This window comes from Oncorhynchus gorbuscha, linkage group LG06 (assembly GCF_021184085.1).
Source record: "Oncorhynchus gorbuscha isolate QuinsamMale2020 ecotype Even-year linkage group LG06, OgorEven_v1.0, whole genome shotgun sequence".
Lineage (NCBI taxonomy): Eukaryota > Metazoa > Chordata > Actinopteri > Salmoniformes > Salmonidae > Oncorhynchus > Oncorhynchus gorbuscha.
This window is the reverse complement of record NC_060178.1, coordinates 63,744,611-63,764,947: the sequence shown is the minus strand read 5'-3', so window position 1 is coordinate 63,764,947 and position 20,337 is coordinate 63,744,611. Positions and strand designations below refer to the sequence as shown.

The 20,337-nt window shown below is 45.9% G+C and overlaps 1 protein-coding gene across 1 annotated transcript in view; it reads right to left on the bottom strand.

Moving 5' to 3' along the window:
* The window catches only part of LOC124038225 (baculoviral IAP repeat-containing protein 6-like), a 135,782-nt gene that overhangs the window by 94,033 nt on the left and 21,412 nt on the right, over nucleotides 1-20,337 (bottom strand). The window contains 16 exon segments of the mRNA XM_046353819.1: nucleotides 113-244; nucleotides 934-1,095; nucleotides 3,335-3,468; nucleotides 3,845-4,011; nucleotides 4,482-4,613; nucleotides 4,876-5,007; nucleotides 5,250-5,410; nucleotides 5,770-5,995; nucleotides 6,270-6,419; nucleotides 7,012-8,529; nucleotides 8,637-8,695; nucleotides 8,790-8,956; nucleotides 9,161-9,383; nucleotides 10,974-11,056; nucleotides 11,327-11,438; nucleotides 11,590-11,783. Of these exon segments, the coding sequence (XP_046209775.1) occupies nucleotides 113-244; nucleotides 934-1,095; nucleotides 3,335-3,468; nucleotides 3,845-4,011; nucleotides 4,482-4,613; nucleotides 4,876-5,007; nucleotides 5,250-5,410; nucleotides 5,770-5,995; nucleotides 6,270-6,419; nucleotides 7,012-8,529; nucleotides 8,637-8,695; nucleotides 8,790-8,956; nucleotides 9,161-9,383; nucleotides 10,974-11,056; nucleotides 11,327-11,438; nucleotides 11,590-11,783 (3,752 nt within the window).

Genomic DNA, 20,337 nt, shown 5'->3' with positions numbered 1-20,337 from the left:
AAAACAAGTTACAAAAAGTGCACACCTACCGCATCGCACAAACATCGACAAGAGTATGAAAGAGTACGGGTCACGAAACGAAGTCGCAACATTCATGAAAAGCCTAACTCACCTAATACAAAGTGCAAGAAAGCGGGCACATTTGTGGGCTATACTCCGTCCAGCCTCAAAAAAACACACCCGCACAATGTCGGTCAGCCGTTTCCTTGTTTTCGTCAGCATAGCCTCCTTTCCTTCTCTCAGGCTGGAAGGAAAACAAACAGAAAATGTCGATTTGTGACCAAACACAGCACAGTGCTCCCTGCATCAGAATGATGATAATCTCTCATCTCAGAGCCATATACATGCGCTAAAGGGACAACGGAAGGACGCGTTGTTGGAGGCCCTTCTAAATATCTGATCTAACAACGGGGCTTATTCGTCAAAAATCGGTTACCGTTTAAGTGTTCTCACAAGCAATGTGGTAACAAACAGATTGATATATTTAGCTGCATAATATTTAGAATTTGTACTTTTCGGGATTCGAAAAAAAAGATTCTGCTAAATGCTAACTCCTGTTTGTATAAGCTGGTAGCATAGCTAGCCATAAATATAAATCTGTGATGGAAGTTGATGCAGTTTTTATGTGTAACGCAGTTGATTGGTGACGATGACGAACTGTATTGGGGTTGACAACCATACAAGCATTATACTCTGATTTTTACCTAACGTAGCGTTAAATACACAAACAATAGCCTAAAAGTATGCTAATTTTGAGGGGTGTCAATGAGGGGATTCTGGATCCATCTCCCATGGTGGGGGGGGGGGACACACGTGCGTGGCATGTCCATTATTTTGGTCAAATTCCAATGGTTTCTTTACTGCATGTAAAGAGTAGATAGACCTCAGAATCCCTATGAATATCACAGCCCACTTTCATCCTCTTAGCCCGACCTGCAGGGTCCGTTGGAATAGACTCCAGCCAGCCAGCAGAGGCAGTCCAGGATAAGGCTCTGGGAGTGCTCTGTGCCAGGGCCCTCGTCTTCCCGCTTGCACAGCCCGTTCAACAGCTTCTCATGGAAATCTGGGAACTGCAGCATGGCACAGCGCTGGACTCTGGAGTAGACAGACAAACAGAAGGATCAGTTAGTTCTCATGACATAACATTTTTTTTACTACAATAGTGTAACGAGTATCAAAACATTTCGGTTCCCGTAATATAAAACAAACGCTATCCGTCACATGCTTTATAAACAACAGGTGTGGACTAACAGTGAAATGCTTACTTACGGGCCCTTCCCAACAATGCAGAGAGAAAGAAAATAGAGAAATAATAGAAAAGTAAAACAGGTAATAAAAGTAATAGATACACAATAAGTAACGATAACTTTGCTATATAAATAGATTAGGGGTACCAGTACCAAGTCTGTGTGTAGCGTTACGAGGTAGATATGTACATACACTGAGTGTACAAAACATTAAGGACACCTGCTCTTTCCATGACAGACTGACCAGGTAAATCCAGACGTAAGCTATGAACCCTTACTGATTTCAATTGTTAAAACCACTTCAAATCAGTGTAGATGAAGGGGTGAGGATGGGTTAAATAATGATTTGCAAGCCTTGAGACGTGGATTGTGTATGTGTGCCATTCAGACGTTGAACGGTTAAGACAACATTTGTAAGTGCCTTTGGACGGGATAAGGTTGCAGGTGCCAGGCACACCGGTTTGTGTCAAGAACTGTAACGCCGCTGGGTTTTTCACACTCAACAGATTCCCGTGTGCGTCAAAAACGGTCCACCACTCAAAAAGGCCATCCAGCCAACTTGACACAACTGTGGTAAACACTGGAGTCAACATGGGCCAGCGTCCCTGTGGAACGCTTGACACCTTGAGTCCATGCCCCAACGGATTGAGAATGTTCTGAGGGCAAAAGGGAAGGTGCAACTCAATATTAGGAAGGTGTCCTTAATGTTTTATACTCTCAATGTATAACTAGGAATAAAGTGACAGATCATAAAAAGTAGCAGCTGCATATGTGACGAGTCAAAAATGTGAGTGCAAAAAAGGTCAAAGCAGATAGTCCGGGTCGCTATTTGTTTAACTAGTTAGATAACTATTTAACAGTCTTATGGCTTGGGAGAAGAAGCTGTTCAGGGTCCTGTTGGTTCCAATCCTTGGTACACCGGTACCCCTTGCCGTGCAGTAGCAGAGAGAATAGTCTATGACTTGGGTGGCTGGAGTCTGACATTTTTTGGGCCTTCCTCTGACACCGCCAGGTATAGAGGTCCTGGATGGTAGGGAGCTCGGCCCCAGTGATGTACTTGGTCGAACGCACTACCCTCTGTAGCGCCTTGCGGTCGGATGCCAAGCAGTTGCCATAACAAGCGTTGATGGAGCCAGTCAGGATGCTCTCAATGGTGCAGCGGTAGAACTTTGTGGATCTGAGGGCCCATGCAAAATATATTCAAAGAAGCATTGTTGTTCCCTCACCGCGACTGTGTTGCGGTGTTTGGATCATGATAGATCCTCTGTGATGTTTACACCGGGGAACTTGAAGCTCTTCGACCCGCTCCACTGCAGCCCCGTCCGTGTGAATGGGGGCGCGCTCGGCCCTCCGTTTCCTGTAGTCCACGATCAGCTCCTTTGTCTTGCCGACTTTGTCATGGCACCATATTGCAGTCTCATCGTCGGCAGTAATCTGGCCTACCACTGTCGTGTCGTCGGCAAACTTAATCGTGGGTGAACAGGGAGTACAGGAGAGGACTAAGCACACACCTAGTGTTGAGGGTCAGCGTGGCGGATGTGTCGTTGCCTACCCTCACCACCTAGGATCCAGTTGAGCCAGGTGTCAGTCCCAGGGTCCTTAGCTTAGTGATGAACTTGGAGGGCACTATGGCATTGAACGCTGAGCTGTAGTCAATGAAAAGCATTGTCACGTAGGTGTTCCTTTTGTCGAAGCGGGAAAGGGCAGCGTGGAGTGCAATTGAGAATGCATCATCTGTGGATCTGTTGGGGCGGTAAGCGAATTGGAGTGGTGTCCAGAGTGTCTGGGTGATGGGGTTGATGTGAGCCATAACCAGCCTTTCAACGCAATTCATGAGTAGAGATGTGAATGCTATGGGGCGATAGTCATTTAGACAAGTTACCTTGGCATGCTTGGGCACAGGGACTATGGTGGTCTGCTTGAAATGTATGTAGATATTACAGACGGGGAGAGGTTGAAAATGTCAGTGAAGACACTTGCTAGTTGGTCAGTGCATGATGCCAAAATAAAGCATTTGATTGAAGTGTTGGGATTCTACAATAGTTACGCGTTTTGGTGACACAAAGGCACTAAGGAAACACCCAAACCTTTCTTTTGGTATGGACGTCTTCTTAAACCTTCTGATTGTGACGGACACCTCCTGGAGAAGGTCGCACCCTCGGAGGTTGTCAGGTTTCTTCGACTGAGCTGGAGAATCTGCTTTGGAAGTGGAGGCCTTTTCCTAAATGGGAGAGACAACCTATTTAAAAGAAACAGATAACAGTACGACACCAGAGGGGACCAAATTCTAGAGCTATAAACTAATGGAGAGAAAATGTCCTCCTTCAAGAATGGGATGTTGCTGGTATGAGGAAGCCACATCAGAGCAATTTGACACCAACTTTTCACTGAGAACCTGGCAATGGCACTATTCACCCACCAGATGGAGACAAAGGAGAAGGCTACAGTCAAGGCTATTCCTGCAATCAACTTACACAACTCCATTACACAACTGCACCGTCAGTCAGAAATGCCTCAGGTGTGCAGAGAAAGACTCCCGAAATAAACAGCTTTGATGTAAAATTGCATTTGTTTTCCCAATGGTTTGCCCTCTGTACCTTGGTGGCCTGTGCCCTCTGCAGCAGGGTGGAGAGGGAATGGCCCTTGCTGCTCTGGGGCTTGGCAACGGGCATCCTCATCACCGGCCTGGGACTCTCCTCCATGCCCTTGTCGCTCACCGCCTTGATGTGCACCAGGAACGAGCGGTACTTGCCCCCAGCCATGCCTGCAGGGAGGGGGACAAACCAGCAGAAACACCACTGAAAAAAAATCTAACATACAATACAATACGTACATAGACAGGGGGGAGAGGATTCACAGCAAACAGTTCTGAGGAAACAAATGGCCATCAAATCAAATCTTATTGGTCACATACACATGGTTAGAAGATGTTATTGCGAGTGTAGCTTCTAGTTCTCACAGTGCAGCAATATCTAACAATTCCACAACTACCTAATACACACAAATCTAACTAAAGGAATGGAATAAGAATATACATTTAAATATACGGATGAGCAATGACAGCTGCATAGGCAAGATGCAATAGATAAAATCCAGTATATACATATGAGATGAGTGGCGTTATTATTAAAAGTGGCATTATTAAAGTGACTACTCATCCATTTATTAAAGTGGCCAATGATTTCAAGTCTGTATGATTTCTTCAATGTGACTCGATGTTGCAGATACTGTTACCTTTGACCAGCTTGGGGCTGGTGAGGCTAAGCATCCCAGCGTGGCCTGAGAGGTCCAGACCACTGGCCAACCACACAGGACCACACAAGATATCCTCCTTATGGTCCTCTAGGAAGGTGCACAGCCTGGAGCCTGGACGGGGGAAGAGCAATGTGATGAAACCTCCGCTTGGCAGAGGAACCCCTCGGATAGCTGCGTTACCCTCAGAATCACCAGTAACGCTAATCATCTACAATCTGGCGACGCAACCCACAATAATCAAGTGTCGAACACCGGCGGAGGAAAATACATCGGGTGTCTATCAATTTGTAAGTCGCTCTGGATAAGAGCGTCTGCTAAATGACTTAAATGTAATGTAAATGTATCAACGCTGGCTGCCCCTGCAGCTCCCTACCTGGTGTCTCTTCGATGTCCATGAACTGGATGTCGTCTGTGAAGTCGTGCATAAGCGGCTGTCCGTTCCTCTCCCCGTTGGCATGGAGAACATGGGACAGGGGGAAGGAGATCTGTCTGTCAACTGCCGTCTCTGGAGAGAAAATGTTATACATTTCTTTTGACGAATTGAGAGACGGTGGGCAGCAGAGGCAGACACGGACGTCTACGAATAAGACTAAAATGTGATGTCACGCATGATCATAAATGATATGGGCAATATTTCCCTGCAAAAGGCTAGTTTCTCTACGGTAACCAGTCCTCCTGTTCATAGTATATGTTCCAGATACTGTCTTGTCAAAATTAGGCAACAGAGATCGTGGTGAGTGTCCTCACCATTGACTTTGCCCAGACCTGGGGCCTTGTTCTTCAGCAGGGTGATCTGGATCTGAGGAATGTTAGTGATGTTGGCATTCATGACGAACTTGAAGTCCACGTGGCCCACCATGCAGGCCTTGGGAAGGACCAGTTCAAACACATGCTCGTCCCAGCTGGAGCTACAACCCACAAGGAAAACACGGCCGCATTATTCACCTACACAAATAAGAGTCTACTTTCTAGTCTTTAAAAGTCAACATATCCTAGGCTACTTTTGTTTTCTATAGGAGCTTGAGAGGTTATGTCAACATAGAAGTTCAACGTTAAAAAGGAACATGTGGATGTCGTCCTCAATGAGGAATTCCTAGTGTGTGAGAACATACAAAATGTGCAGCCATTATCAAATAGCGTTTATGTATTAATGTGTGTGCTATTTGCGGACAAGACTTACGAGAAATGCCTCAGTGACTAAGTGCACACACCCCATAAGTATTCTACCCACACCCATACCCACCCTGTCACGCCCACACGTCCGTACCTGTCGCTCTGCAGCTTCCAGGTGCGTGTGTGCTGGGCGGCGTCTCCATGGTGCTGCTGGTGCAGATGCTGGGGGTGGCGGCGCTGCTGCTGCTCCTGCTGCACCTCCACCCAGCAGGGCGGCACCGTGGCTGAGAAGCGCGGCGTCAGCGTCTCGAAGCGTGTCAGCTCCACCAGCGACGTCAGGCTCTCCACGGCCAACGCTTGGTCCACCAGGAGGTCAACTCCTTACAGGGAGAGGAGGTTGGCAGAGTAAAAAATATAAAATAGAAATCACAGGATGTAAAGAACTTGATTGTGATTGAGGCGTTTTCACTGTCTGGACAGTATCATGTTGTCTATCAACATGTGCTTTCAATGGACAGAAGGTTCCAATAAGCGACTCAGTTCTCTCACCACCTATTAAATAACCAACAAAGGTGAAAATGAGGCAAAAACAGGGATGCAGACAGTTATTGAATGAGCAGAGACGTGAAGCGTAACGGGCTCTGCATCTCCTACCTGTGATCCCTGGGCTCGAGGGGTTGGACGAGGGCTTGGTTCCCTCCAACAGCTGTTCAGACCCTTTAGAAAGGGGGCCATCGACAAAAATGTCGGCGTCATCTATATCGTCACACACACCTCCAATTTGAAGGAAGTGAAGTTCTCCACCTGGGGGGGGGGGGGGGTTAGATGACAGTGGTAAGACTGAAAACATTCTAAATATGAAAGAGATCCAAAAGTTACAGGTCCAAGAAGTAGGCTGAGAAAGTGGCCACCGACAACTGTCTCTTTGTTCTACCAAAGAGGAAAAGAAATTCCCCTTGAAAATCACTCATGCCTGGTACAAAATAAATATCTCTATATATTTTCAAATCATATTACAACTGGTTTCTTTTCCACTTTCGTTGAAAGCCAGCCTGCAGCACAGACTGAAGAACAGCTTGGTGGACCAGACCGCGATACAAATGTTCATAGACAAGTCTGACTCAAGGGGAAAAATTGAATATAAACTTCAGAAGCAGCCCATCCCCCATCCCTTGACCAAAATACCAGCCTCCAGGACTCGCTCAATGTCAGCCACACACAGACGGCGTCGCAGGTTACTTTTCTGCAGTCGTTTTCATTGTTGTATCATACATACTAAAAGCATATCCAGATGTTGTGAGATACATTACAACTATTAAAAACTGTAAAACATGATCTGCACCATTAAAACCTGGGGAAGAGATATTTCTAGCCTAGATTGTGGAGCCGTCCTCACCTTTAGTGCAAGCGCAAAGGCGGTCAGTCCCGGAGCAGTAGGTGACTGCGACAAAAGGGTCAATCTCATCCACTATCCCGTCCTTCTTGGGTGGCTCCACTTTGGCCAGGACCTCCAAAGTGGACAGGTCCAGGATCATGATGTACCCTGCCTGAGTGGTGACCACCAGGTGGCCCAGTCCGACCACGTCCGCCTGCTTCACCTTGGTGCTGCTGGGAGCAGCTGTGCTGCTAGTACCAGTCCCTGGCCCACACCCGTGGCCGCAGCCGTTTTTAAGCCCACGCCGATGTGTCTCCTCCGGGGCCTCCTCGCTGTCGTCCTCCCTCCCGTCCAGCACGTCTGGCGGGAGCAGGATGAGGGAGGTGACGGCGTCCCGGGGGTCTCTGATGTGCTGCACCTTGACAGGCTCCTCCTCCAGAGTGACAATGCGGGTGGAGTAGTTGAGCTTGTAGAGGGCCAGATAGCCACCACCGCCACAGCCTCCCAGGGGCCTGGACGGCTGTTGTCGCTGGTCAGGGGGGGGCAGGATGAGTGGGGTCTGAGGGGGAGAGGCGGAGGGAAGGGCCTCGTGTCCGTTGGCCAGTGTGGGCAGGGGCTGGAGCTCTCCCTTACGGCGGCTGCAGAGGGCTGAGTGGAGGCGGTTAAGGTTGTTGAGGGCCTCCACCTGGTTGATGGCGCTGAGAGACTCCACGGAGCAGGGCTGTAGCCCCACCAGCAAGTGCACGCCGTCTGAACAGGGTGTGACGGAGTCCACGTAGAGGTTCTCCTCCTCCAGCTGCTTGGGCAGTCGCAGACACTGCACCAGGGCTCCAGGCCGCGGCGCCAGCGAGCTCCACTTGTCCCCGTCCAGGGCGGCTAGGTTTGCGGCAGCGTCTGCAAACTGCTGGATGTAGGTGATGGGCGGGTCCTGGAGCAGCAGCTGCTCATGAGTGTCGAACTCCATCTCGATGATCTGCGGCACGGAGAAGCCCTCCTCGTGCAGCCCCTTGCTCATCAGATTGTTCATCTGGGCAAACACCTTGCCCGACGACTTCTCGTCCGACTCCTTGATGCTGTAGAGCAAGAGCACAGGCATAGTCCTGCGCACGGCAGGAGCGGCTGGGTTTGGCGAGCCAAGCTCCATGGGAGGTGGAATGCAGGTCTCCATCTCTACAGGCCCCTGGTCAGGTACGGCATGGGGGAGCTCAGGGCCCTGAGTCCTGAGAGGGCCGTCCATGGTGCGGCGGGCGGAGGGGGGTGGGGCGGCAAGCGGGGAGCCGGCGGCAGAGCGGTAGCTGAGCAGGCCTCCAGCCAGAAGGCAGGGGAAGGGAATGTTGTGGTGCTCCGCGGGCTTCTCCTTGGCCTTGTCGGCCTTGACCTGGGCCAGGGAAGGGTTGGCCCCCAGCTCCTCCAGGTCCTTGACGGTGTCCTCTAGCACGCTGGCCACCACCTCCCACTGGAGCTTCTCTGGCTGCTGAAGGAGGCTGAGTGCTGTCACGCCCAAGCTCACCTCCATGCTCTCCCTTTGGGACGGGTGGCCTGGGAACAGGAGAGGGGACAAAAATAAAATGCTATAGCTCAACTTATGGATACCTAGAAAGTCTACGGAGCAAAAGAGTAACCAGATTTGAAGAGCGGCTTCATACCGGTCACCGACTCTGATCTGGAATGCTCTTCACTGTCGGAGTCCTCCAACTGATCGTCACTGGCAAAGACAGAAACAAAAACACATGTCCTCTTTTACACGCCATTGAAACTTTCATTGACTCGGTACATAGAATGGGTGTGTCCAGTAGTACCTGTCCCCCTCTAGTTTTGGTATGTCCGAGCAGCTGGAGGAGTCCTCTAGCCAGGCTAAGGTGGGCCTCCTGGACTCCTGGGTCCCCAGGGCCAGCTCGCTCCCAGACAGAATCAGCTGCCTCAGGATGGCCGGGTCATAGGGGTTGATTTCAAATTTCAAGTGCACCTAAGAGGAACACAAAACATCATGAATCAACAAATCACATTTACAAACATTAGTAATATCCTTACGCACATAGATGAATGCATTCATTCAATAAGTTGTATTAAGTCTGATGAATGGGCCCAGACATCCAGGACAAAACATGGAGGCAGACATCAACAAAACTGTACCTCATGTTTCCAGCGTCGCCGCGCTGCACAGCCTTACCTTCATGAGCTTGGACAAGTCCCAGATGCAGATCTTGCCACGCTTGGTGGCGGCTGCCAGGAAGTGTGGGCAGCTGCCGAAGCCGTAGCAGGCGATCTTATCTGAGCCATCAGGGGTGGGGAACTGTGCGGGGCTGGTGGCCAGCGTGACGGACAGGGGCACGTTCTGGGTGTGCTCACCCTTCACAAATGGACAGTTGGGGGAATGTCGCTCGTGCTCAGACCTGACGGGAAGGCCGGGGCGTGATCATTATGTTGAGAGGTGAATAAATGTGCGATCTGAAGGTTGTGGTGTGTGTATGTGTACAGTGCATTCTGACTCCTTCACTTTTTCCTCATTTTGTTATGTCACAGCCTAATTCTAAAATGTATTAAAATAATGACAAAGCGAAAACAGGTTTAGAAATGTTCGCAAATGTATTTAAAAAAATTAAAAACAGAAATACCATATTTACTTAAGTATTCACACCCTTTGCTACGAGACTCGAAATTGAACTCGGGTGCATCCTGTTTCCATTGATCATTCTTGAGATGTTTCTACAACTTGATTGGAGTCCACTTGTGGTAAATTCAATTAATTTGGACATGATTTGGAAAGGCACACACCTGCCTATATAAAAGTCCCACAGTTGACAGTGCATGTCAGAGCAAAAACAAAATTCATGAGGTCAAAGGAATTGTCCGTAGAGCTCTGAGACAGGATTGTGTCAAGGCACAGATCTAGGGAAGGGTACCAAAACATTTATACGGCATTGAAGGTCCAAGAACAGTGGCTTCCATCAATCTTAAATGGAAGAAGTTTGGAACCACCAAGAGTCTTGCTAGATCTGGCCACCCGGCCAAACTGAGCAGTCAGGGGAGAAGGGCCTTGGTCAGGGAGGTGACCAAGAACCTGACGGTCACTCTGACAGAGCTCCAGAGTTCCTCTGTGGAGATGTCCTTCTGGAAGGTTAACCATCTCTGCAGCAGTCCAATCAGGCCTATAATGTAGAGTGGCCAGACAGAAGCCCCACTTCAGTAAAAGGCACATGACAGCCCGCTTGGAGTTTGCCAAAAAACACCTAAAGCCTCTCTGACCATGAGAAACGAGATTCTCTGGTCTGGTGAAACCAAGATTGAACTCTTTGGCCTAAATGCAAAGTGTCACGTCTGGAGGAAACCTGGCATCATCCCTACGGTTAAACTTAGTGGTGGCAGCATCCAGCTGTAGGGATGTTATTCAGCGGCAGGGACTAGGAGGATTGAGGGAAAGATGAACGTAGCAAAATACAGAGGGATCATTGATGGAAACCTGCTCCAGAGCGCTGGGCGAAGGTTCACCTTCCAACAGGACAATTACCCTAAGCACACAGCCGAGACAATGCAGGAGTGGCTTCAGGACAAGTCTCTGAATGCCCTTGAGTGGCCCAGCCAGAGGCCGGACTTGAATCTGATCGAACATCTCTGGAGAGACCTGAAAATAGTTGCCCAGTGATGCTCCCCATCCAACCTGACAGAGCTTGAGAGGAATGGGAGAAACTCCAAATACAAGTGTGCCTTGTATAGTCATACCCAAGAAGACAAGGCTGTAATCGCTGACAAAGGTGCTTCAACAAAGTACTGCGTAAAGGGTCTGAATACTTAAAAATGTGATAGTTTAAAAAAAATATATATATACATTTGCAACAACAAAAAATGCTTTAGCTTTGTCATTATAGGGTATTTGATGAGGTTGATTTTTAAAATCCATTTTAGAATAAGGCTGTAATGTAACAAAATGTGGAATAAGTCAAGGGGTCTGAATACTTTCCAAATGCACAGTATGTGTCACTCACCATGGTTCATCTGTGGGCTCCCAACACACTAGGCAGACACTGCATGTGAAACACATGGCCCTGTCATCACCGGTGGAGGCAGGCTGCAGAGGGAACGAAGAGAGAGAAGGCATTTCCTAACAGTGAGAAACTCCAAGTCAAGTACTAATCTATTACACTTTATGAACAGCAATAAATATATTTTATACTGCGTCAGCAATAGTGTGCCATACAGCAACGTGTCTGTCAGACAGCATGCAAACTTGTGTGCATGCATGATAAACATGTAATTGGAGGATGAAATAGTAAATCAATTCATATGTAAGCATTAGAGACAGAGAGCTGATGGGAGACGGTGTCCTTACACTGCCTACCTGGTGGTAAAATCCTGCTTGGGCCATAGGGTCAGGCTGTGCCCACCTGTACCCGGCGTGGGGCCATGACATGAACGTTTCTCTCCTATTGGCTTCACTGTACATTAATGATCTTAAAGACAGACAGCAAGAGTAAATACCTTATTAATTCAGAAATGACGGCAAAACATAAAATTGGTAATGGAGAGACAAAGGTTAATTCAGTGATTTTCACGCCTCTGTGGTGCACGGTGAGGTTTGTCATGGTTTAAGGTCCTGCTCACCTATCTACAGAGCGCCCTGGGCCCACCCCCAGCTCAGGCCGTGCGCTTGGTAAGAGGTAGGAGAGTCTGTCCATTATGAACGAGGCCACAGACAAGGCAGCGACATTCTGGTTTATCTTCTTCAGCTCATTCACGATGGCACTGGCGACCAACTTTAGCACATGGTGTGGAAGATGGAACGTCACGGTTGCCCACTGGAGAGAGAGAGAGCGACAGACAGCGTTAGGGAAGGAGAGAGAAGGGTGTCCCTTCCGTGTGTCATTTTAGTAATACTGCATCCCTTCCCTGTTGGTACAGCAGATAAAAGTATACAATCAGGGTTCGCCCAAATTCACATTTATTATACAATGTACGCCATTCTGTGACAAGTCACTGGGAAAGTGAAAAGGAAAATCCAAAGTGAAAAGGCAAATCCAGCAGTGTGACTTGGGATCCGGCCAAGGAAGAGATGCCCGATGTTAGGTAAACTGAAAATACCAGGCCCTGTTCCTGCATTGGATTTGCAAGGAGAGTGTATTTCTTTTGATACAGAAAACATTCACCACATAGCAAGCTAAAGCAATGGGTGCTAAATGAAATGGGGCAATAAAATTATCTTGATGTAACAGAGTGCAGGTTGGCACTCTGACGGCCTGTAGAGTGGATTCTTCTGCCCTGGTTCTCAGCAATGGAACCAGGGCTAAAACATGTGCATGAGTAGAAACCTGTGAGAGTCATGTGTTGGGTCACTCACTGGTTATAGAACAACATATAATGTTACAGACATCACTTTTAAATTAAACTGAACAAGTAGGTCACCCAGTCCTGCGTGAGGGAGGCAGGGCTGTTCCAGACAACAACACAAAAGATCTTGCTCGACCTGTTCTTTTGTCCAATCGATTGGACTACATTTTTAAATGTATTTTTTTCATATATAGACACTTGTGCTTAAAATCAAAATCAACTATATATTTTTTTTTCTTAAGCTTTATTTAACTAGCAAGTCAGTTAAGAACAAATTCTTATTTACAATGACGGCCTACCGGGGAATCGTGGGTAAACTGCCTTGTTCAGGGGAAGAACAACAGATTTTTATATTCGCAGCTTGGGGATTCTAGCAACCTTTCGGTTACTGGCCCAACGCTCTAACCACTAGGTCACCTGCTGCCCAATATATGCACTGAGCTTGTCTAATGCTTTAAGAGCTCTGTTAGATGAAATAATTAAGACAAGTGACTAGAAGGAGTCCGACCGCAATTGATTTGATTTGCCTGGCTCGAACTTGCTGCGCTGTGAAGGCATGAACGTGTGATGACATGAACGAATTAATGACTGACAAAGTGGCCTATATAAGTATTGGCATATATGCCTAAGTAAGTTAAGGTATTAAGACTAAAAGAGGATGTGCTCTTAGGCCTACAGTTCAATGGTAGTTATACAAGGCTGCTATACTAAGTCTACTAATGCTAACTAAATTACTTATTATAATGATAATAACAAAAAGGAGATCAAGAAAGAGGGTGATTAATATTATTATGGATGCATGATATATCGGAAGATATTAGCTAAAAAAGACCAGCATCGGCCCATCATTAACACCAAGATAATGGAATTCATTGCCCTTGACAATCAACCGTTCTCTGTCGTAGGTGACGCGGACTTTCGCAACTGGTCGAGCACCTGTACACACTACCAAGTGCGCTATTTTTCAGATGTTGCCCTACCGGAGTTACACATAGTCACTGCGATTAGCTTCACGACTGACATTTGGACCAGCGATATCAGCCCCATGAGCATGCAGAGTCTGACAGCAGTGGGTCGTCGAGGATTTTGTACTGAGGAAAGTAGTATTGCATGCTCATGAATGTGCTGGTTGTCATACTGCTGCTGCCATTTCAACGGCATTTGAGAACATGTCTGAAACATGAACACACTTGCTAGCTCCATTCAAACTTACTCGATAAATAAGCTCATCAACTGTGCCTGCAGCAGACTTGATACCCTCTGTCATGGTATTGAAACGCCTGCTGAACAAAACTGCCGACAGGCTGTGAACAAGCAATTGGGTGGCATTCTCGCTTTACTGTGTCGCAACCATGCTCGATGCTAAGTACAAGAACCGCTATTTCAATGCAGACAAGAAAAACAGGGTTTACGTGAAATGTTACATACACAGCTGGACAAGATGGAAATGGACATAGTGACCGTGCGCACCAAGGAAGAGAGGCCACGGACAGACAGCACTGAAACTTCACTGCTTGACATGCATGGTGAAATCCTGGTTGAAATATGAAACAACTGAACAAATTAACGTAACAGCATAGCAAGTAAGTGAAAGAAATGGGTTTTGATTATGTTTTACTGGTAATGGGTTACAGCGTTGGACTAGTAACCGGAAGGTTGCAAGTTCAAACCCCCAAGCTGACAAGGTACAAATCTGTCGTTCTGCCCCTGAACAGGCAGTTAACCCACTGTTCCCAGGCAGTCATTGAAAATAAGAATTTGTTCTTAACCGACTTGCCTGGTTAAATAAAGGTTAAAAAAAAAAAAAAACTTTTTTTTTTTTTTAATGGGGACATATGTAAATGCCAAAAACACTGGACCAATTGTGCGTTGCCCTGTGGGACTCCCAATCACAGCCGAATGTGACAACGTGCCTGGATTGGAACCAGAAACTGTAGTAACGCCTCTTACACAGACGCAGTGTCTTAGACCGCTGCGTCCATGTGTGTTAACTATTGAACTGTAAATTTGACCATTTGGAACAGTGTAAACACTAAATAAATAATAATCCTTTTTTTCTCTCTTTGTAATACCAGAGGCACAGTTCTAATGAAAAAATGTATTAGAGCATAGCAAATATAAAAACAGCAGCCAAACAAATACTGAAACACGCAACACAAGCAGGATGTGTCTTGTTTCTCTTGATACAGTACATGTGGATGATTTATAAAGCCAGGCACATTTAACAGTTAGGCTTTTGATTATAGATCTAATTAAGTTGGGGTTTCCTCTCTCCTCACTTTTCTTAGACAATAAGACAAGGGCTGTTTTCTCATCTCTTCAATCTGCTGTTGCCTCCGCCACATCGTTCTCAACACCAACATGCTGGTTAACTTTGCTATAATGCACATAGCAACAAGGTGTAGGACAAGGCACCAAACACAACTCACGGGTGTTTGGCCAAACAACTCACGGGTGTTTGGCCAAACAACTCACGGGTGTTTGGCCAAACAACTCACGGGTGTTTCAGAACCATATATTTTTTTGTTGGTTTGCTACTGCTCAACTAACGAAATCGCGATCTACCTTTCGATGACTGGCCCAATGCTCTTAGCCGCCAGTCTTAAAAAGCACAGTGCAGTCAAAAACATTCCACACGGAGGTTGGAATAATATGGTCAAATTTTGAAAATGACGATAATGCCCTTTTAGTATAAGAGCTGTTTGAAAATACCGCCTGAAATCTCAGCCTGTTTTGGCGGGACGAAGTTCTGGCCTTCCATTGCTAGTTAACAAGCAAACTTTCAGGGGATAAACTAGATGACTATATACAAATACTTTGATTTGGTAGCCATTTATAGTGGTGGTGAAGGTAGTATGACTGAAAACTTTACCAGAACGAGGACTTGTCAATGTCGAGCTCTTTCCAAAATGATGTTGTTTGCAAAGCTAGCTACATACCTGAAGGTACCTGTCCATTTGGCATCTGAAATTGCATAATCATTGATGTTTACTGATCATGAAAATCATGCAGTTACTGCCTGTATAACTATGAGCTAGTTGTGTGCAAATGTTTTGCATGGAATAAACCAGAAATGTATAGTTCTGACTACACTCAATATATGACATTTAAACCAAATAGTTAACATTTATTTAACAATCCCTTGAAATAAGCACATAGCCATCAATGGTTTTAGTGGAGCTGGGGTTCTCCTTGTCCCCCAGTGGCCAAATCAAACGCATTGTGACATAAAATGAACTACACTGCTCAAAAAAATAAAGGGAACACTTAAACAACACAATGTAACTCCAAGTCAATCACAGTTCTGTGAAATCAAACTGTCCACTAGGAAGCAACAATGATTGACAAATTTCACATGCTGTTGTGCAAATGGAATTGACAACAGGTGGAAATTATAGGCAATTAGCAAGACACCCCCAATAAAGGAGTGGTTCTGCAGGTGGGGACCACAGACCACTTCTCAGTTCCTATGCTTCCTGGCTGATGTTTTGTTCACTTTTGAATGCTGGCGGTGCTTTCACTCTAGTGGTAGCATGAGACGGAGTCTACAACCCACACAAGTGGCTCAGGTAGTGCAGCTCATCCAGAATGGCACATCAATGCGAGCTGTGGCAAGAAGGTTTGCTGTGTCTGTCAGCGTATTGTCCAGAGCATGGAGGCGCTACCAGGAGACAGGCCAGTATATCAGGAGACGTGGAGGAGGGCCACAACCTAGCAGCAGGACCGCTACCTCCGCCTTTGTGCAAGGAGGAGCAGGAGGAGCACTGCCAGAGCCCTGCAAAATTACCTCCAGCAGGCCACAAATGTGCATGTGTCTGCTCAAACGGTCAGAAACAGACTCCATGAGGGTGGTATGAGGGCCCGATGTCCACAGATGGGGGTTGTGCTTACAGCCCAACACCGTGCAGGACGTTTGGCATTTGCCAAAGAACACCAAGGTTGGCAAATTCGCCACTGGTGCCCTGTGCTCTTCACAGATGAAAGCAGGTTCACACTGAGCACGTGACAGAGTCTGGAGACGCCGTGGAGAACGTTCTGCTGCATGCAACATCATCCAGCATGACCGGTTTGGCGGTGGGTCAGTCATTGTGTGGGGTGGCATTTCTTTGGGGGGGCCGCACAGCCCTCCATGTGCTCACCAGAGGTAGCCTGACTGCCATTAGGTACAGAGATGAGATCCTCAGACCCCTTGTGAGACCATATGCTGGTGTGGTTGGCCCTGGGTTCCTCCTAATGCAAGACAATGCTAGACCTCATGTGGCTGGAGTGTGTCAGCAGTTCCTGCAAGAGGAAGGCATTGATGCTATGGACTGGCCCACCCGTTCCCCAGACCTGAATCCAATTAAGCACATCATGTCTCACTCCTTCCACCAACACCACGTTGCACCACAGACTGTCCAGGAGTTGGCAGATGCTTTAGTCCAGGTCTGGGAGGATATCCCTCAGGAGACCATTAGCCACCTCATCAGGACCATGCCCAGGCTTTGTAGAGAGGTCATACAGGCACGTGCAGGCCACACACACTACTGAGCCTCATTTTGACTTGTTTTAAGGACATTACAAAGTTGGGTCAGCCTGTAGTGTGGTTTTCCACTTTAATTTTGAGTGTGACTCCAAATCCAGACCTCCATGGGTTGATAAATTTGATTTCCATTGATAATGTGTGATTTTGTTGTCAGCACATTCAACTATGTAACGAAAAAAAGTATTTAATAAGAATATTTCATTCATTCAGATCTCGGATGTGTTATTTTAGTGTTCCCTTTATTTCTTTGAGCAGTGTAATATCGTTAGAAAGTAGCTTGCTTTACAACTAATGGCTCAGTCTCAGTAGAAAATGGTAGGAAGAGCATGAGGCTTTCTCTGCAGCCTACAGGCTGGAGATAAAATGTATGACAATGTAATGAGATAGAAACTTGTTACATCATGCAGGTTTTTCCTGATCAAATAGCCTAACCTAAATGGCGACAAATAAAATAAAGAAATGCGCTGACATGTTAACACCATATTCTAAAAACAGGACAAGTCAAAGTGAAATGGACAATCAGGCTTCTCACATCAGCGGTCCACAAGTTTCATGAGCTAAATTGTCATGATCAGCTGTTTCAAGTTTGTACCCATACATTTCCACCCCCATGCTTCACAGTAGGTATGGTGTTCTTTGGATGCAACTCAGCATGCTTTGTCCTCTAAACAGTTTTTGGAGTTTTTACCAAAAAGTTATATTTTGGTTTCATCTGACCATTTGACATTCTCCCAATCTTCTTCTGGATCACCAAATGCTCTCTAGCAAACTTCAGACGGGCCTGGACATGTACTGGCTTAAGCAGGGGACACGTCTGGCACTTCAGGATTCGAGTCCCTGGCGGCGTAGTGTGTTACTGATGGTAGGCTTTGTTACTTTGGTCCCAGCTCTCTGCAGGTCATTCACTAGGTCCCCTTGTGTGGTTCTGGGATTTTTGCTCACCGTTCTTGTGATAATTTTGGCCCCACGGGGTGAGATCTTGCGTGGAGCCCCAGATCGAGGGAGATTATCAGTGGTCTTGTATGTCTTCCATTTCCAAATAATTGCACCCACAGTTGATTTCTTCAAACCAAGCTGCTTACCTATTTCAGATTCAGTCTTCCCAGCCTGGTGCAGGTCTACAATTTTGTTCCTGGTGTCCTTTGACAGCTCTTTGGTCTTGGCCATAGTGGAGTTTGGAGTGTGACTGTTTGAGGTTGTGGACAGGTGTCTTTTATAGTAATGACAAGTTCAAACAGGTTCCATTAATACAGGTAATGAGTGGAGGACAGAGGAGCCTCTTAACTTCTCATGACTATCAAACCCGTATCCGGGAGCGTAACCATAGCCTCAAACTAATTAGCATAACGCAGCGGACATAGATTTTCTAGGAAGATTTTCCTATTCATGAAAATCACAAATTAAATATATTGAGAAACAGCCTAGCCTTTTGTTAATCACACTGTCATCTCAGATTTTCAAAATATGCGTTACAGCCAACGCTAGACAAGCATTTGTCAAGTTTATCATGGAATAATGTTATGCTAGGCTCTGCTACCAGCAGGCAAGATTTTCACGAATATAAGAAAAGCAATCAAATTAAATAATTTACCTTTGATGAACTTCAGATGTTTTCACTCAGGAGACTCCCAGTTTGATAGCAAATGTTCCTTTTTTCCAAAAATATTATTTTTTGTAGGCGAAATAGCTCCGTTTGTTCTTCACGTTTGGCTGAGAAATTGACCGGAAAATGCACTCACTACAACGGCAAACTTTTTTCCAAATTAGCTCCATAATATCAACAGAAACATGGCAAACGTTGTTTAGAATCAATCCTCAAGGTGTTTTTCATATATCTATTCGACAATATCTCCGTCGGGACAATTGGTTTCTCATAAGAATCGACTTGTGTACTTTACGCAATATTTTCTGCAGGAGCCATCATGTGACCACTTGCTCAATGTGGTCCCTTACAGCTATTCTTCAACATAAATGCATAAAAAGACGTCACAATGCTGGAGACTCCTTGGGGAATACGTAGAAAACGTAAGCTCATTCGTAGCCCATCCACAGCCATATAAGGAGTCATTGGCATGAAGCGGTTTCAAAAAAGGCGGCACTTCCTGATTGGATTTTCATCTGGGTTTCGCCTGTAACATCAGTTCTGTTGCACTCACAGACAATATATTTGCAGTTTTGGAAACGTCAGAGTGTTTTCTATCCAAAGCTGTCAATGATATGCATAGTCGAGCATCTTTTCGTGACAAAATGTCTTGTTTAAAACGGGAACGTTTTTTATCCAAAAATGAAAATACTGCCCCTAGAGTCGCAACAGGTTTAACCTGTTACTAGTACCCCCTACTTTTTCGAACATTCTGTTAAAAATCGCGCAACATTTCTGCTCCCTGCTGCTCATGCCAGGAATATAGTATATGCATATGATTAGTATGTGTGGATAGAAAACTCAGATGTTTATAAAACTGGTTAAATCACGGCTGTGAATATAACAGAACGTGCGTTTCATCGAAAAGTGCAGGAAAATCTGATCACTGAAAATGGAAAAATATATCCATGCGCCACTTCAACCGATTGATAAAGGTGATCCACATTAAATGGGGCCGAGGTTGCAATACCTACAGCTTCCACACGATGTCAACAGTCTTGTCATTTGCCTAGGCTTTGTTTCTTGGTCAAACGAAGAAGAGAGACAGCCCATTTCTTCAGGTCTCTGACCGGATATTTTGGTTGAGAATTACCCGGACATTATTTCCAGACAGACAGCTAAAGAATATACTTCGCCTCGTGATCAATTTGATCGCTTATTAACGTTTAATAATACCTAAAGTTGCATTACAAAAGTATTTCGAAGTGTTTTGTCTAAGTTTATCGTCAACTTTTTTAATTTTAAAAAATGACGTTACGTTATAAGACGCTATTTTTTTCCGTTTATCACAGTCTTCATAGATCGATATCTAGGCTATATATGGACCAATTTAATCGAAAAAAAGACCCAATAGTGATTATGGGACATCTAGGAGTGCCAACAAAGAAGATGGTCAAAGGTAATGAATGTTTTATATTTTATTTGTGCGGTTTGTGTAGCGACGACTATGCTAATTATTTTGTTTACGTCCCCTGCGGGTCTTTTGGTGTGTTACATGCTATCAGATAATAGCTTCTCATGCTTTCGCCGAAAAGCATTTTAAAAATCTGACTTGTTGCCTGGATTCACAACGAGTGTAGCTTTAATTCAATACCCTGCATGTGTATTTTAATGAACATTTGAGTTTTAACTAGTACTATTAGCATTTAGCGTAGCGCATTTGCATTTCCAGATGTCCAGATGGGACGCCTGCGTGCCAGGTAGGAGCAAGAGGTTAACAAACTATAGTTTTGGCAAGTCGGTTAGGACATCTGCTTTGTGCATGACAAATAATTTTGCCAACAATTGTTTACAGACAGATTATTTCACTGTATAACAACGCCAGTGGGTCAGAAGGTCACATACACTAAGTTGACTG